At 43.2% G+C, this 12,703-nt stretch overlaps 1 protein-coding gene across 1 annotated transcript; it reads right to left on the bottom strand.

Moving 5' to 3' along the window:
* Positions 1-8,177: 8,177 nt before the first annotated feature.
* Positions 8,178-12,162, bottom strand: areg (amphiregulin). The gene is made up of 6 exons (XM_015973196.3): positions 12,012-12,162; positions 11,276-11,455; positions 10,945-11,170; positions 10,695-10,859; positions 9,544-9,657; positions 8,178-8,481 (listed from the first exon to the last, which is right to left on the bottom strand). The coding sequence occupies exons 1-5, from the start codon at positions 12,046-12,048 to the stop codon at positions 9,564-9,566; spliced, it is 702 nt and encodes a 233-aa protein (XP_015828682.1). The 5' UTR covers positions 12,049-12,162; the 3' UTR covers positions 8,178-8,481; positions 9,544-9,563.
* Between the last annotated feature and the right edge of the window lie 541 nt (positions 12,163-12,703).

The following is a 12,703-nucleotide window of genomic DNA, read 5'->3' as shown; positions in this document are numbered from 1 at the left end:
GAGTTTGGCAAATACGGTGGCAGAGGAGTTAAGTGCTCGCCCCGTAATCGGAAGGTTGCTGGTTCGAGTCCCGCTCAGTCTGTCGCTGTCGTTGTGTCCTTGGGCAAGACACTTAACCCACGTTGCCTGCTGGTGGTGGTCGGAGGGACCGGTGGCGCCAGTGCTCGGCAGCCTCGCCTCTGTCAGTGCGCCCCAGGGCAGCTGTGGCTACATTGTAGCTCATCACCACCAGGGTGTGAATGTGTGTGTGAATGGGTGAATGACTGATTGTGTTGTAAAGCGCCTTGGGGGGTTCCAGGACTCTAGAAGGCGCTATATCAAATACAGGCCATTTACCATTTTAATACTCGGACGTCCTTAGGGCTGTCACTGGGAGTGTGGTTGGCAGACCCAAATGTAACTCTCGTGTTATTGAACAAAATGAAAGGCATAAAATACAGCAGTTAACTAAATGTGCGTGCCTACAATTAGAACTAATGCATTTAAGCCATCTAAACAATAAATCTCAAGAAATATAAACATGCAAACTGCAATCATAAAAGTGCAAGAGTGCACTAACGTTCACCGTTGTGTGGACATGGATGTGGCCATCACAACAACTCACAAATCACTAAAAACAAGATATGTGCCGGGGCGAATGGTAAAAAGGTTGCCAACACCTGTGAGGTAAGTGAGTCGAACGGTCTTTAATCCTACTAGTGCTGGGATTGGACCATCGTGTCTGAACAGAAGTCAGGTTTGTTTTTATGTAACTGATTTTGTTTTTACACACAGGATTGTTTGTTGGTTTCAGCCTCTTCTCTGCTTGAGCAAATAAAAACAACAGAAACATCAGAACGACAGAATCTGAATTGGTCTTTTGTGTTTTATCACTTTGTCTGGTAACAGACGTCTTTATTCGTATTAATAATAAAATGCATTTTATTTAAAGACACCCAAGAACACTACAAGATCAATGAAACAGAGCAGGAACAACATTAAGATTTAAAACAGAAATTTTAAAACATTCAAATGGTCAAATGGAAACTGGGTGTTTGTCTAAACCAGTTTCGAGTTTTGATTTGATTTGATTTCATTAATAAAGCCCCTTCTGCGACCAGTGCAGACGCCCAAGCTGCTGAACACAACACAATAAAAACATCAAACCATCAGAATAAAATATAACAATCGTAAAACCAACATAAAATCAACTAAACGAGGAGAGTAAAAGCAAAAAATAAAATCCTGAAAAAGATTAAGAGGCCGGGGCGTCGAAACCGGGTAAAATTAGCTAATCCTGAAAAGCCTTGACAAAAAAAAATGGGTCTTAAGGCGAGTCTTAAAAACCCCAATGAGGGTGACTGACGCACCACCAAAGGCAACTGGTTCCAAAATGCAGGTGCCAACACCGAGAACGCACAAACGATTTGAAAAGTGGGAGATGGTGAGTGGTGCTGAGGTTGGGGGGGAGGGGGGGGGGGGAATTCCAGAGGTTGAGAGCAGAGAGGCTGAATGCTCGATTCGTGATAGTGATGAAGGGAGCGGCGAGATGAAAGTTGAGAAGCAGAAGAACTAAATGAGCAGGAGTCATCAGAAATGAAAGATGGACCCAGGTTATGAAGAGGCTTGAAAGTGATTCTCCGCTGGGAAGAACGTTTAGTTGTGGCAGAACTGGGGTGGTGTGATGAGGTAGACGTCCTATGTGCTCCAGCGCTGGAGACCTGCACAGGTTCCAGAATATCGAGCAGCTCTAATATATGTACAGATCAGGGCTGTGCAGAGACCTTTGAAGGGGCGGGTGCTTAAATTTAAAAAGGGGCACACAGAATAATATTTTCAAACACCATGACATAACCACAGTATACCCGGCTGAATAACAATTCATATTTATTAGAAATTCAAAATGGAAGCGAATCATTATATACACCATAAGGACAATGTAAAGCAAAAGTAAGTTGTTTAGGTAAATGGTCTGTATTTGTATAATGCCTTCTTAGGGTTCTACAACCCCCCAAGGCACATTACAACACAATCAGTCATTCACACACATTAACACACTGATGGTGATGAGCTATGATGTAGCCATAGCTGCTCTGGAGCGCACTGACAGAGGTGAAGCTGCTGAGCACAGGCGCCACCAGTCCCTCCGACCACCACCAGCAGGCAAAGCAGGTTAAGTGTCTTGCCCAAGGACACAACAGCATCAATCTCTGATTGAAGTCAGGATCAAACCTGCAACCTTCTTATTACTGGACAACCTGCTCCACCTCCTGATCTATTGCTGTCCTATTTTACCTGATGATGGGGTACAGTGTAGCTGTTGCAGGGTCGCTCCTCTTGCTGCTGCTGATGATGCTGGAGGGCAAGGCTGTGTTGATCTCAGACTGTAGGTAGTAAAACAAACAGAGGAGAAATGTTAGTCAATTACAAAATTAATGTAAGATCATAAAAAAATGGCAAAAATTGGTGAAAACTCTTAGAACTGTAAGACAGAAATATCTGAGACAACACCTGTGGTGAATAAATGGAAATCTAAACATTAGTGGATAATAGAGGAGTTTATGTCAGAGATAAGAATGTGACAGTAATATAAACAGAGAGTTGTGTGTGTGTGTGTGTGTGTGTGTGTGTGTGTGTGTGTGCGTGTGTGTGTGTGTGTGTGTGTGTGTGTGTGTGTGTGTGTGTGTCTTCAGTCTCCTCATGTGATCTATCACTCTCCACTTGCTGTCCATCTGAGGACAAGGCAAAATTAGCTATTGTATGAATTATGTAGTTATTCACATTTAACAGGTCTTGCACCTAATCCATGATCAAGAGGCTAACAAAAACATTTTCTGGCATCAAAACATTGCAGTTGTGTATATTATTGTTTCTACACTTGTTGCTGTGATAAAACTTACCTGTACTCTTTTTTTTATCCAGCTGGTGAGGGACCCACTGCCTTTAGCTGCCTCACGTAGCTCTTTCTGTGGCTGCTTCCGCCTCCTCTCCTTACGAAGCATGTCTGTACAATGATATATCATAATTAATTTACAAATATGTTTTCATGCATGTAAAACTCATGCATACACATACTGGGACATTTCATTCCTTTTCCAGAAAACTAACTGTATATAATTTGGCCACAAATTTGCTTCATGATGCTTATCCAGAATATTTCCATAATATTTTAATCATAGTGCTTTAGTAATTATAATAAAAATAAAGAATAAAACAATGTTTATGCTTTCATTCAGTTTTACTATCTACTTTGTGCAAAACAGAGAACTGTACAGATACAATAATTTTGCTGTGAAAACAGTAGTTTTTTTAAAATGTACATCTTTAAAACATGTTTTTAATACAATGCATTCAAAAAGAGAGCAAATATAAACTCCAAATTTTGAGAATGTGTATAGTATTAGTGAACTAAAAAACCCACCAGAAGGGCTGAGAAACCTTCAAATCTAAAACAAAACTATGTTCCCTAAAACGCTGGACAGAATTAACAGACAAGGACTGAATATTTAGTAACACAAAACTTGTGACGGATGTTACCTTTAGTATTTTTCTTATTTCCTTTCACAAAAGGTAGCTAAATTTTAAATTTGTTCAAGTTTTATTAGTCCGCGAACCAGGAAGTGATTTTGTAAACAAGAAGCAGGGCTGTGTGAGACCCCAGTCACGTGACACACAGCAGCGATAGGAATGCAACTTTGCGGTACCTAGTTAACAACAATGACATTTTATTGGCAAATTCCCAATATTTAAGATTGAAAAAATATTTTCGTACAATTACTTATGTACAGAATGTTTTTGGTTAATCCTAAAGTTACTGAGGTTCAGAATCGGTACCCAGCCAGACACACACCCAGCTAGCAATATATCACACACCTAGTGCCACAAAACAACATAATAATGTACAAAATAATCTAATAACTGTGTATAGTAGTGTGCATCCTACTTACCGGTGTTAGTCCGTTTCTCCCAATCAATATGTATGTCCTAAAAGCTCTGCACCGCTCGCTCGGCCATGAAGGAAATGTGGGTGCCTTCTTGCAGCTTGTTGTGACCGGCTGTGCGCTCTGGCGTGAGGAAGAGACGGAATGGTCACGTGACGGTATGGTCACGTGACTCACGCCAGCCATATAACATTATTAAACAGAAATTTTATTAATTATTATTTTTGTTATTATTGAGGGGGCACAAACAGAAAATTCTTAAAATATATATATATATATATATATATATATATATATATATATATATATATATATATATATATATATATATATATATATATATAAATCATTAAACCTCAAAAAGGGCACTTTGGGCACATGGGAGAAAAGGGGCAGGGTCTCAAGCACCCTCCGCCCCCCCGCCCCCCCCCCCCTCTGCACGTGCCTGGACAGATACATGTTCCTCGTAAAATAAATCCTGGTAACCAACGTCGTTTTAGAAAATAAAGGTTTGTGTTGGAAATTAAAGATAAAAAAAACAAGGATTTCTTTTCTGGCAACAGCCGGCTCTTTATGAATGCTAAGGAAGAAAATTTCACCGCACCCATGAAATTCCAGCATATCTTTTATTATTTCAGCTCCTCTGGAGTTATCACCGGCCAGCCACATCCTGGTGTGTTTACCCTGTTTCCATGGTCACCCACAAAGGCTGCCGGGCCCACCTCGGTGCTGCTCAAACTACCAAGCTCACCGCACCCACCCGCAACACCTTGTTCTGTGGCACGGATGAGTGCACAAGTGCTCAGGAATGGCTTTTGGCATGTTTCAGTGATGATATAGAGACACACACACACACACACACACACACACACACACACACACACACACACACACACACACACACACACACACACACGCAGTGCAAGTAAATGTTTACCAGGATTTGCATCACCCGTGTGTGTAACATGCCCGCCTTGCCTCTCCTTTTCCTGCACCAGTGATGAAACGCACACAGAGTCAAGCTTGTAGTATAAAGGGAACCGGAAGCTGGTGTGACTGGGAGAGTGAGTCAGACACTCGTACTCGAGTGTTAATACATAATTTATGTATTATTGTGTAATAACCATTAGTTTTATTGGTGTTTTGCAGGAGCGGCACAGAACAATAAAGCAACACACACACACACACACACACACACACACACACACACACACACACACACACACACACACACACACCACTTTACTGAAATGCGTTAGTGTGTAAAGCTCATGTGTTGATCATTTCAATATCAGGCACAATAAAATATGGATAATTCGCCTGCTTGAGTTTAATTTAGGCCGTGTCCACACGTAACGAATATCCACCCTCCCAAAACATAACGTCCACATCACCTCGTTTTTAGAACACACTCCATCCACACGTAACCGTCTCAGTGCATCGTAAAGCGTGTTCATAGGCATGCCAGACCTGTAGGTGGCAGTAGATTCCCCGAATCCTATCCATTTCGTCTTCCTGCTCAACTTCAACGAAACATGAAACATGGCTGCTGCGGTCTTCGACATAGCGGCTGCTTTTAGAAACAAAGACAAAAAGCGCTTGGACGCTTGATAACGCGAGCACAGCTCTGAGGGCATCCATGTTGTAGTAAACGCAGGTCGCACACGTGACGTCAGCATTTTTGTTCCAGACCGTGACGTGAAGCCTGAAACTTTATTCTGTCCACACAGAAACGTTTAAAGCAGAGAACGCAAATGTTCCCTTTTGCCGGATTTTATAAAAATGTTTGTTTTTGTTGCATAAATTGGCGTTTTTGTGAAGATGATGGGCCAAATCGTCAAAAAATGTCTTCATTTTGGGAGATGTGTGGAAAGGGCCTTAGTCAATGACGAGAGAAGTCGGGAAATTATTATATAATTTAGATCATTTGGTATATTTGGTATTTCGGAGACTTTTTCTAAAACATTTTAACTTGCTCCAGTGTGACTAGCTGCTAGCTTGTGTGTTTGATCAGAAACTGTTTCTTCCTCCCCACTTGGACTGTCGAGCTGTATCCCCCCCCCCCCCCCCACCCCGGATTGGTGGACTTCAGCCTGGCGAGGTCATCAGTTGGAGGAGTCAATGTGCTCTTCGCTTCTCCCAAGATCTCCCTCCCACCTGTGACTGTAGAGTAGATCAGTGCCTTAGATGGCTGCTCTCGCTGGGGAAACAGGATACCAGCCCCCCCCCCCCCCCTCCCCGCCTTCCTATTGGAGTCTCATGTTGTGAACTGTTGATGTTCGTGCTCATATGTTTGACGTGGTTTTCTGCATAGCGAAGCTACGCCCTGTCGGGAGTAACTCTGGTGTGCCTTCTTTCCCTCCCCCAATTGATGCTCATGTAATCCCCTTTTCATCTAAACGAAATGAGCGCCGTTCATGGCTGCTCTCGTGGTCTGCCTGTATCTGTTTTATCTTCATGTGTGTGTGTGTGTGTGTGTGTGTGTGTGTGTGTGTGTGTGTGTGTAACCTTGGTCAGGCTGTGCTGCGGAGTCAAATTTCTATGCTTCGGGACGCTGGAGCACTGACAATAAAGCTTTTCTGAATTATCTGTATCTGTACTTGGAGTGGGCGGGGCCTTAACCAGAATTGGGCGTGGTTTATGTGAAACACTTAGTGATTGTCTGTGATGAGTGCTGTATAAATAAAATTTACTTAGCTTAACCGGGAGTGGGTGGGGCTTAAATCTGTACGTTATTTTTAGTCTGAAGTTGATATGGATTGATCACAAGTTTATTGTTTATTTGAAAACTATTTATAGAGCAGCCACACAATTGAGATTCAATGTTTTTGATCACAATAGTAAAGGAACTATTACAGAAAAAGGTTTTGAATAGACTAATGCTTGGTTTATGCTTGACGCATTTACTTTCCGCGCGGTGATGCGGCTCGCGGATGGAACGCGCTTCACAACTCGCAGCGTTTATGGTTCATGCGGCTCGTCTCTGCGGTGAGCCAATATTCTCCCAAACTGTAGGGGGCAGCATGGAGTCTACGGCATGCATCCAACACTACACCATAGAAGTAAAAATTACTGTTTACAACATGGCATTCCAGCATTTTTAACAGCGTCCTCGTCTTTTCCGACAGTGCGAGCTATTTCTCTCCAAGAATTATTAACAACATGTTGATCACGGTGATCTCTGAGAGCTGAATCATACAAATGTCTGTATTTACCAACCTCTGCCATACTAGTTCTTGCCAGTCCGCCATGTTTTTCCGTGTCCGACCGTCCGCGTGGTTAGGTGCGCGGTGCGGAAAGTTTGGGCCGTGTGGAGGCGCGGTGGAGGGGCGTGGTTGTTAAATGACGCAATTTCGCCGCGCGGAGCCGGAGCCGGAGCAGAATCAGCTCTGCCGTGTCAAATGCACCGGGTACGTTACAAAACAAGCAACTTTAAATATTATACTAACTGAAAAAGAGGCGAGCTGAAGAAACCCTTGGGAGTTCTGAAGCAACGTGAGCTAGAGTCAAGCAAGCACCGAGGGATCAATCACGTCTGAAACGAGCATCCGGCTCAACCCTGCTCATAACGATCCCACACACCTTCAACACAGAAGATCTTAACTGTCTGAACTGGGTCTCTGTGGTGTTCGTGTCCTACTGGTTGCTGCTTTTGTTCTTGCTGTAACCATGGAAAGACGTTTCTACCTCACTAAACATGCTGCTGCTGTTGGTAGTGATGCACTTAACCTTACTAATCAGTAATGACTGTAATGTAAAATGTATGGCAACAAAACATTTATAAATGCAAGAGCTGCTTTGAAATTGAGATTAGAGCTGATTTAGATCCACGTTGGACCCAGGGAAGTAAAAGCTATTTCTCCCATGTAGAGCTGTTCAGCAAACTAATCACAAGTAAAATTGTAAATATTTATAAATGGTGCACATAATTTAACTTAGCTGTGAATTTTCCTTTAATTTCCACTCTTTTTACTTTGGTTAGTGAATCCTGCATTGTCTCCTTCAGCATCCATAGCGGTCTGGTGGCTGCAGCAGGACAGTTAACGTGGTGCATGACAGCACGCTTCTTTAGAATAAATCATCTGGAGAAGATCCAGCTTGTTGCAGAAATCTCATTCTTCTGTGCAGAAGTCGCGTGTTTTCTCAGTCGTTGCTGAATAAACGCTTGAGGTGCTTTTGAGTGTAATCTGATAAGGAATGGATGCATCCAGAGACAGAAGCATAAACAACATTTAGACAGAAATACACAAACAAATGTAACACTGAGGCTCTTTATTTGTGACCCAAATCACATTTACAAACTTGTGTAGTGTTTTTTTAACCTGTAACAAATAGTGCAATAAATAAAGCCAAACCTACAGAACAATAAAAAGATGAATGCTCAGCATTCACACATCATGTGACATTATAATAGTTCAACAAACACACAGACAGCAATAAATAATCATACTAAATAAATTAAATCCTAACTAGTTGTGAAGAGCGCTTTTTTTCACACAGCATCTAGTGAAGCCATCTACAACTCCCTCAAGTCTTCAGACTCTTCTTTTGGTCAAATCGGCTGTGGAAAGACAAATAAGAGTTTAACAAACATGTAAATAAAAACATTCATGTTTGTTGAAAGCAACACACCGAGGCACTAAAACAAATACTAACGTGCGCTTTGGGACTTAAACGTATAAAACCTAATAAATGAACACCACGTGAAGCATCTTTGTCAGAATTTTAAATGAAAACAGGCGAGCTAATCACACCAAATGTCTCAAATACACAAAAGAATTTTTATTTGTAGAAGCATTTATTATTTTTTATGATGCTGCAGAGGTTAAGTTCTAGAAACACAGAAGAATAAATGTTTGAGTTGTTGAATAATTCAACGTGTTAATGCGAAAACCCAAAAAAGCTTCAATTAACGAGGAGATATTTTCAAAATAAGAGTTTTAGATTGGATCTGAGTGACACACAGAACAAACAAACCGCACCGTCACTTTATCCTCGGGGATAAAATTTCCACATCAAGACAGCAGACGTGTTGCGTGTGGAAGATCCTGGTGTCTGATCGGATGTGAGTAAGGCTTTTTAACGCTTACAGCAACATCATCACGTGGACGCTCGGTGTGTCCATACCGTCAGCATTTGGACACTCATATGAATGTGCACGCTCTAGTGTGTGGTCTAGTTTCCTTTTCTTCCAGGTGTGCAGACAGAAACACACCTGGTTAATGCACGCTAAGTCCTCCGGTGGGGATCCCACTTCGCATGATGCAACCTCTTAATTCCACAACAAAAACAAGCCTACGGGTTCTCCTTACAGCCACTCCTTCCTGTTCAGCTCACTCGTCACATGACCTGAGGTTAGCTGGACTTAAGTAAAGCTTTTGAAGGAGTCACGTCACACCATCAGGAAAACAGGAAGCTGTCATCACCAGTTTGTCATTGTGTTGCTTAAGGAAATGGCATGGCGCCACCTCAGTGAAACGCTCTTATTTTGAAACGTAACATTTCCCCCTCTAAGTTTGTTTTTTGCTGTAGGTTTCATACTATTACTGACTGTTTTTATGGGTGTTGGACTAAAACGTTACGTGTCAGCGTACAAATGGAAGGAAACCTCTGAGACACCCACCTCATGGCGACGTCGCGCCCTCACACCACCACGTCACCGATGGGTTTCTGTAGTTTCTCCTGCTCCGACCCCGTTCCAAAGTAGGATGCCAGGAAGTTTTTATGAGACCTGTAACTACAGAGGATTCTCAGTGTCAGCATTTTAATGCAAAACAACAAGAAGATTACAGCCCTTGTGACGGTCAGATGACTTTAGACTCATCGCTTCGATCTTCTGCAACACTGAGGTTTGTTTATGGATTAAAGTGAATAAAACACTCAGATTCATCTTAATCCTGACGTTACTGTTGAGGTGTTAAGATCAGAAAATGAGATTTAACCATCTTGGTTTAATTTTAACTCCGTTAAGTTTGATCTCTGCGTTTATTGCCTCGCCGTGCTCTCTTTGAACTCGGTCGGCTGTAATCACGGCTGATACGGTGTGACCTGTCACACACTGACACAGAGTAAAACAACATAAAGGGGGTTGAACCTGAGTGATAGTGTGATGAGACACACTTTTATGGCCCAGTTGCAAATTTCACTTCATGTCACGAAGCTGTGAGAGTCCGTTCTTGAAGCATGCGGGTGTGTTCGGGCGTGTCGCTGCACTTTTTCTGTTGGCTGGCTGTTCAAATGCCGAGACGTGTTTCTGGGTAGAGTGTGTGGATCGCAGTGTGCGTGGGCGGGGGCGGCTGTCTGTGATCTTCCTCTTTTCATAGCCTCAAAGAGGACAAGGGCCGTTGTGTTTGGAGCCGACGGATTCAGTTTCAGCTTTTGAGAACGAGGTGACAACACGCAGAGTTAAATCTGAGATTCCTGATTAAATCTCTAATAATCCTGATCTCATTATGTGTAATCCGGCATATCCTAAAACATTCCTGTCCTGCAGAGTTTTCACAGCAAAGGTTAGAAATAGCCCCATAATTCCAGAAATCCTCTTTAACAGATGATGACATGGTTGCGATTTATGACCGAATCACAGATTAACTGAAGATGCAGGAAGTTTTATCATTTGTAATAGAAATCACATTATTTCTATTGAAGTTTGTGTTTTCTGTTTTTGGAAACGAATTCAGTCCTATCATGTATTTCTGGGGTTCCTGTTGTTTGTTCTATGCAACCCTAACCCATCCCGTTTGTTGTCTCGGAGCGCCATGCTTCCACACTTACTGAGCGCAGGTCATGAGCAGGACGGCGCAGCAGCTGATGACGGACAGGATGACAGCGATGACCACTAAAACCGTCTGCACCAGCTCGGTGTCATAGCCCGTGTTTGGGGTGAAGGTCTCCAACGTTTGAATCCCGCAGCGCTCTCCATTATAACCCTTCATGCATCTGCAGAGCAAAGATGGCAGATTTAAGCATTTTTCACTCTGAGAATACATCTGCGACATGACTGCAGGAGGCGGGTTGTACTCACATACAGACCGGCTCCTGGAGGCCCTCCATGTGCTTGCAGTAGCCATGAATGCAGTAGCCCAGGTGGGTGGAGGTGCAGGGGTCCTCGGTGGTGGTGTGCATGGATGTGTACCCATGTGTGATGATTGTGTGCTCGGGGTTGAGAGGGGTTGTGAAATTGCTCCTATGTTTGTTTCTGCTCTTGCCTTTCCCTCTCCTCCTCTTCCTCTCCCCTTTGGGATGCACGCCTAACGGGAGGAGAAGAGAAACGTTTATTATTGAGGCTTTGTGTTATAAAAACAGAAGAGTGAATCGGTGGGGGGTAAAACATGTCGAAGGAGTTGTTTTCATACCATGGAAGATGAAGTTTCCACTGTCTCCTCCTGAAAGTTCTTTATCTACTTCCAGCTCGTCATCATCGACCGGGGAAGTGAGGAGGCCCTCGCCGGAGGCTGGACCGCCCGCCACTCTGGCTAGTTCACTGGAATATGTGGCGTCCCAAGATCCCTGCACATCCAGAGCACTGCAAACAACTGCACATCCCAGAGAAAACATGAGCCAAATGAGAGTCTCCAACAAAATCTTTGGGGAAAAAAAGATTTCTATAAACTTCATTCATCCCTCTCAGACGGGAAGCCAGCTCCAAATAAAACCACTTCACACTTGGAAGAGTCAAATTATAGTCAGCGGGATTTTGCAAAGCAAACAAATAAATTAATTAATTAATAAATCACATATGTCTCTCACAAGCAAGCCCCCCCCCCCCCCCCCCCCCCGGTCTTCAGTACTTAGATCATACGCAGAGATCTTGTCCCTGCTGCTCTCATCTATTTAGGACACCTTTAGAAACACCAGAGAACGCCACAGAACCAGTACAACCAGTCTGCTTCCACAGATGAATCACAACAATCAGAAATAAATGTGAATGATCTAAAACCTTTCCCAGATTACCGACTTGACCCGCTCTGTTTCTGACACGAGCTCTTTCCCTGAAATACCTGGAATTCTCCTCCCTGGCCGACGAGTCGGCACTCGCAGACGCTGTCCTCCAGCTGACTAAACTTAACAGAAGTAAAGTCCCGAACTTACCGATGCACAGCAGACAAATGATGACGAGGCGGTTCATATCCCAGGAAGAGATGTGTTTTTGTGTCCGACTGTCCTGCACCTGGTGTGTGTGAGCTGGAATGTGTGTGTGCTGATGGAATAAGTGCTCTTTACCTCCTCTAGGTGCAGTGGCTTTTATAGACCGCCTCCAAACTGTGTGTGTGTGTGTGTGTGTGTGTGTGTGTGTGTGTGTGTGTGTGTGTGTGTGTGTGTGTGTGTGTGTGTGTGTGTGTGTGTGTGCGTGTGTTTAATGATTAACACACCCCAGGCAACATGTTTTACACCTCATGTCCTTATTTGATGTCCGGGAATATTTGGTTCATTAATATAATTTCCTGTATCCGTTATCACTTCAGCGTTCCATGAAGAAAGCCTGAATCCCACCACTGCTTTAGACCCGACTCAAGCAGGTAAGTCAACATGTTGGACAGACTTCGCTTCCATATCCCTGGTAAGGATCGTATTTTAAAGTGTGATGGTTACAAGTGAATTTCAACTACAAAACAACAAAGAAAAGGAGTTTATTTGGCAGCGAGGAGACACACACACACACACACACACACACACACACTCGTTACCTTTTAAATGAACTGCCACCCAGAGCCACGGCCACATTTCACTCAGGGGCCAAAGTTGGAGGATGGAAAAAAGAAAGTTATAAAAGAGTTTTATTA

Source organism: Nothobranchius furzeri, chromosome 17 (assembly GCF_043380555.1).
Source record: "Nothobranchius furzeri strain GRZ-AD chromosome 17, NfurGRZ-RIMD1, whole genome shotgun sequence".
In the NCBI taxonomy this organism is placed as follows: Eukaryota; Metazoa; Chordata; class Actinopteri; order Cyprinodontiformes; family Nothobranchiidae; genus Nothobranchius; species Nothobranchius furzeri.
The sequence above is the reverse complement of the archived record's forward strand: the minus strand, read 5'-3'. Positions and strand labels throughout refer to the sequence as shown.

Bases quoted from the DNA above. Each gene is read 5' to 3' on its own strand.
- areg (XM_015973196.3), bottom strand. From the start codon at position 12,048: ATGAACCGCCTCGTCATCATTTGTCTGCTGTGCATCG. The intron at 11,456-12,011 runs GTAAGTTCGGGA...TGGGATGTGCAG, and splicing joins CATTTGTCTGCTGTGCATCG to TTGTTTGCAGTGCTCTGGAT. The intron at 9,658-10,694 runs GTAAGTGTGGAA...AATCCTCTGTAG, and splicing joins CTGCTCATGACCTGCGCTCA to TTACAGGTCTCATAAAAACT.